At 38.4% G+C, this 3864-nt stretch overlaps 1 protein-coding gene across 1 annotated transcript; it reads right to left on the bottom strand.

The window, feature by feature from the left end:
• Positions 1–2788: 2788 nt before the first annotated feature.
• LOC135715935 (cyclin-C-like) lies at positions 2789–3861 on the bottom strand (the record flags this gene model as incomplete). Its single annotated transcript, XM_065238867.1, has 2 exons — positions 2789–3362; positions 3424–3861. Coding segments are annotated over 2 exons (648 nt in total), but the record flags the coding sequence as incomplete, so codon positions are not given.
• Between the last annotated feature and the right edge of the window lie 3 nt (positions 3862–3864).

The raw sequence follows: 3864 nt of genomic DNA, 5'->3' as shown, positions 1-3864 counted from the left end.
CATTTATTCAATTACAACGTTTGCTATTTTAAAGATTTTTAATTGAGCGAAGGTAAAGTAAAGAAAAACTGAATTTAAGTTAGCTTAAAAAAGTTTTTTGTTGAATGCCAATTGTTTGTCATAGGTCTGCAACATAAAGATTTGTGATGTCAGGTGCACTTTGATTTCTAAAGTTATTTTAGTTATTCAAAACGTATAGGGAATTTCTATCCGTGCATGATTATGGACACTTCCAACACTTACAGATTTTACAAATTGTTACCAAATGTGGAAAGTGCAAAAAAAAAATTGAAATTGGAATATGAGCAATACTTAAATTTTTAAGATTTTAGGATTTTCGAAAATTTTTAAGATATGTGCTGAGGTTTGGATAGATACTGAATCTTGGACATTTCAATATGCTGAAAAAATTTGATTGTGATTAGAATTCCAGGTGAATTTTAAGGAGAAATCAATGGTATTCTGAATATAATGTATAAGGAATTCTTGAGCGAATAATTATCCAATCCTGAGTATTATCTAAATGAAAACTATGCAGAAATCTAACAGAATTGAACTCTGAAGAAATTCTGAAATGGAAAGAAATTTTTAGGAGTTTCAAGGAATTTCAGGAGATAATTCAAAGGAGTATTCTAAGGGGCTTCTAAGCATAGTTCAAAAGAAATTCTAAGACTATTCTTATGAGAGTTTCAAGAGACAATTCCGAGAAGAATTTCAAGAGAACTTGGATGAGTGTTCAAAAAAAAAGCCTGAAGAGAATTTCATATATTCGAAGATAATGTTGGTTAGAACTTCTATTTTTTTTTCCTTTGGTTTGTTTTCAGTCGATCTTGTTTTCCGTGCTGAGCACCAATGCTACCGCCGCCAGGGAGGCAGCTCCCACACCTTGACCCTACCTATCGACCCATCAACTACTCATGAACCGGGGACCAACGGCTTTACTTCCCTTCCGAAGGAAGACGTGATCAGAGATGTTATGCCTCAGAACATCCCGGCGACGCCGACTGGGATTGAACCTAGGCCTGCTGGGGTGAGAGGTAATCACGCTTACCACTACACCACCGGCGCCGCTCTTGTCAGAACTTCTAGTGGTGTAGTGTTAAGCGTGGTGCTTTCTCACCCCAATGGGTCTGGGTTCAATCCCAACCAAGGTCGGTGGGATTTTTCTGAGGTATAAATATCTCTGGTCACGTCTTCCTTTGGAAGGGAAGTAAAGCCGTTGGTCCCGGCCCATGTGTGTTTGGATGGGTGCGATATCCGACGCAGGTGTGGAAGCTGCCTCCCTGCACAGTCGATTGCCGTCAATGGATGATTGGCACTAGATTGCGGAACAGAGACCGACGTTAAATAAATGAATAAATAAGAAGGAGAAGAAGAAGTTATAAGTTGCAAGCTTCTACTCTGCTAGCTGTCCATATACCATGGACAGTTTTAGAGCGGTTTTAGATTCCCCTCCGTGGATAATCATCCAAATATTTTTTGAAAATATGCATGGACCGTGGACATTTGCCAACCCCCAAAGTGTCCACGTGGTATAGGGACAATACTAATGCAAAAATGGTACAGGCTTAGAAAGCTTTCAATTTACAACTGTGGAAGTGCTCAATGAACAATATGTTGAGGACCGGTGAAAATCCCAGTATGGACATAGCAAAGCCAAAGAAAAAGAACCGTCAACAATATTCTAAGGTAAACAAAGAAAAAAAAAATAGGAAAAATAAAACCGCGCAAAATGGTTAAAATTCAATATAAGTACGTTTTCAAATCAGATTTGATATAAGATTCCATTTTCTTGAGTTAGTTTTGAAATATACCGTGTATCTCAAAATTGAGTGTACAGCTGTCCGCCCATTTCAGAAAAACAGCTGTACGAGCACAAATTAAAAATATAGATTTCTAAATTTTAGGCTGCTGACTCATCATGCATTTATTGGTTATCGGTATAGTATTGGGCTTATTTAGATGAGTGTGTAAGAGGTTAGAGCTATTTTAGAAAAAAAAAACTAGATTTCCTAAAAAAAAACACCTTTTCTTGAAATACAATGAGCCAACCATATTGCTAACCTGTATTCACAATAAAGGCCCAAGCGCAATGTGGGCGGAAGCGGAACGGAAACGGAAAGTTTGACAGTTGTCACAAATGGCATCAAGATGCCTAACCGAAGTCGATTTGATTTAACTAGTTTTCAATCCGACAAGTAGGCTTACTCAGATCGGGCTTTTCCGCTGCCGCTGCCGTTCCGCTTCCACTGTCATTGCGCTTGGGCCTTAAAGATCTTTAAAATGCTGCTAATTTTACTAAAATCCGCCTACTATTAAAAAAGTTGAAAATCGACCGATTACTGAAATTACTCAAACTTTCTACATACTCTGCCAATAAAGTCCAAAGCTATACTGATAAATCAATAAATAGTGGTTCAACCACTAGCCAAGATTTCAAAAATCTATTTACTGTCTTTCAAAAAAAAAAAATGCCCATTCAGGTGTACGCTCAATTTTGAGATACCTTGTATGTATATAATTTGGCCTAAGCAGCGTTTAACATAGACAGTTCACGATTTAAATTATAATGGAGGTTTCGAAGAATACGAATTAATCGTCTAAGTACAGGCAACTCTCCCTACTTGATATTCTCTTAACTCGACGAGATCCAGACTACATACCTAGATCAATTTTGTCACACAAATTTCCTTTTCCTCCATAATTCGTTATCCTTCCTAAATCGATGGTTCCTTCAATACCAAGATAAGAGAGAGTTGATCGTGATTATACCAGTTTTGAATGAGTGTAAAATGTTTATTATTCATCCAACTGCGACGTTATTCCGCTTATACTTCAACATTTAGCAATACATTCGAGCAACGAAAGCCGTGGACGAAACCTAAATTAGCGACGTGTTGAGTAAAGATCGAATACAAGGGACAATAAATCGATCAATCTATGTAATGTTTTTAGATAAGGTACGACCAAATCATAAAAGTCAAATCTTCATTATTCTATTTGTAAAAATTCTTGTTCATCTATGTCAAAAGTTATGTTTTAGATTAGCAATAAAATCAAATGAATTGTATTTAGTTTACCCTTTAACCAAACGCCGTCACTAGAATAGTAAGATAGGTATCTAAAACTACATCGACAGAGAACTTACTGAATCACCGCTGTGATGCCGGTTTTGGCTTTGGCATCTTTTCCAGCAGGCCTTGTATTTCCTTTTCATCATAACTTTTCCACAATTCGAAAAGGTTCAAGATAGCCCTGGCAATTTCTTGTACCTTCTCCATGTCCACATTCAATTCAGCGAACCATGCCTTGAGTTCTTTTTGCAAGATGACACAGGCGATCTGCAGGCAACCAATTGCTATCTACAAAGGAGGACACAGTTAGTTACATAGATTCTTTCAGACGCCATAGGAGCAACCGTACCTGGTACGGTGGATACAGTAAGCTAACATCCGTTCTTAGGGAATCGTTGATTAGACGCCACGTAAGCGTGAGAAGCTGATCTTCCTGACCGATATCTTGTATCAGCTGCAGCAGAGGACGATACGGTTGATACACGATCAAGCAGCAGTCGAGATTTTCCAGTAAATAAAATTCACATTCCAGGATGTGATTTGTTCGATAAGGGAATTCTTGCTGATATGCATAGCTGAATTTGTTCTTGATCACCGTTTGGCAAGTGGTGATAAGCCGGGAGTTGGAAATGACTCCGAATTCTTCGACTTTGGACGCCAGCAAGATACACGTCGGTGCCAGCAATAGGGGATCGATGCATTTGAGAGAATTGCGGGCATAAAAACGTTTGAAATACACGGTGGCAGTGGCAATTACTTGCTGGCGTAGCTTGAGCTGTTCGCCGAGAGA

Source organism: Ochlerotatus camptorhynchus, unplaced genomic scaffold (assembly GCF_037179485.1).
Source record: "Ochlerotatus camptorhynchus isolate MF236.1 unplaced genomic scaffold, CSIRO-AGI_Acam_v1.1 ptg001041l, whole genome shotgun sequence".
Lineage (NCBI taxonomy): Eukaryota > Metazoa > Arthropoda > Insecta > Diptera > Culicidae > Ochlerotatus > Ochlerotatus camptorhynchus.
Note: the sequence above shows the minus strand (reverse complement) of the source record. Positions and strands in the feature narration are given on the sequence as shown.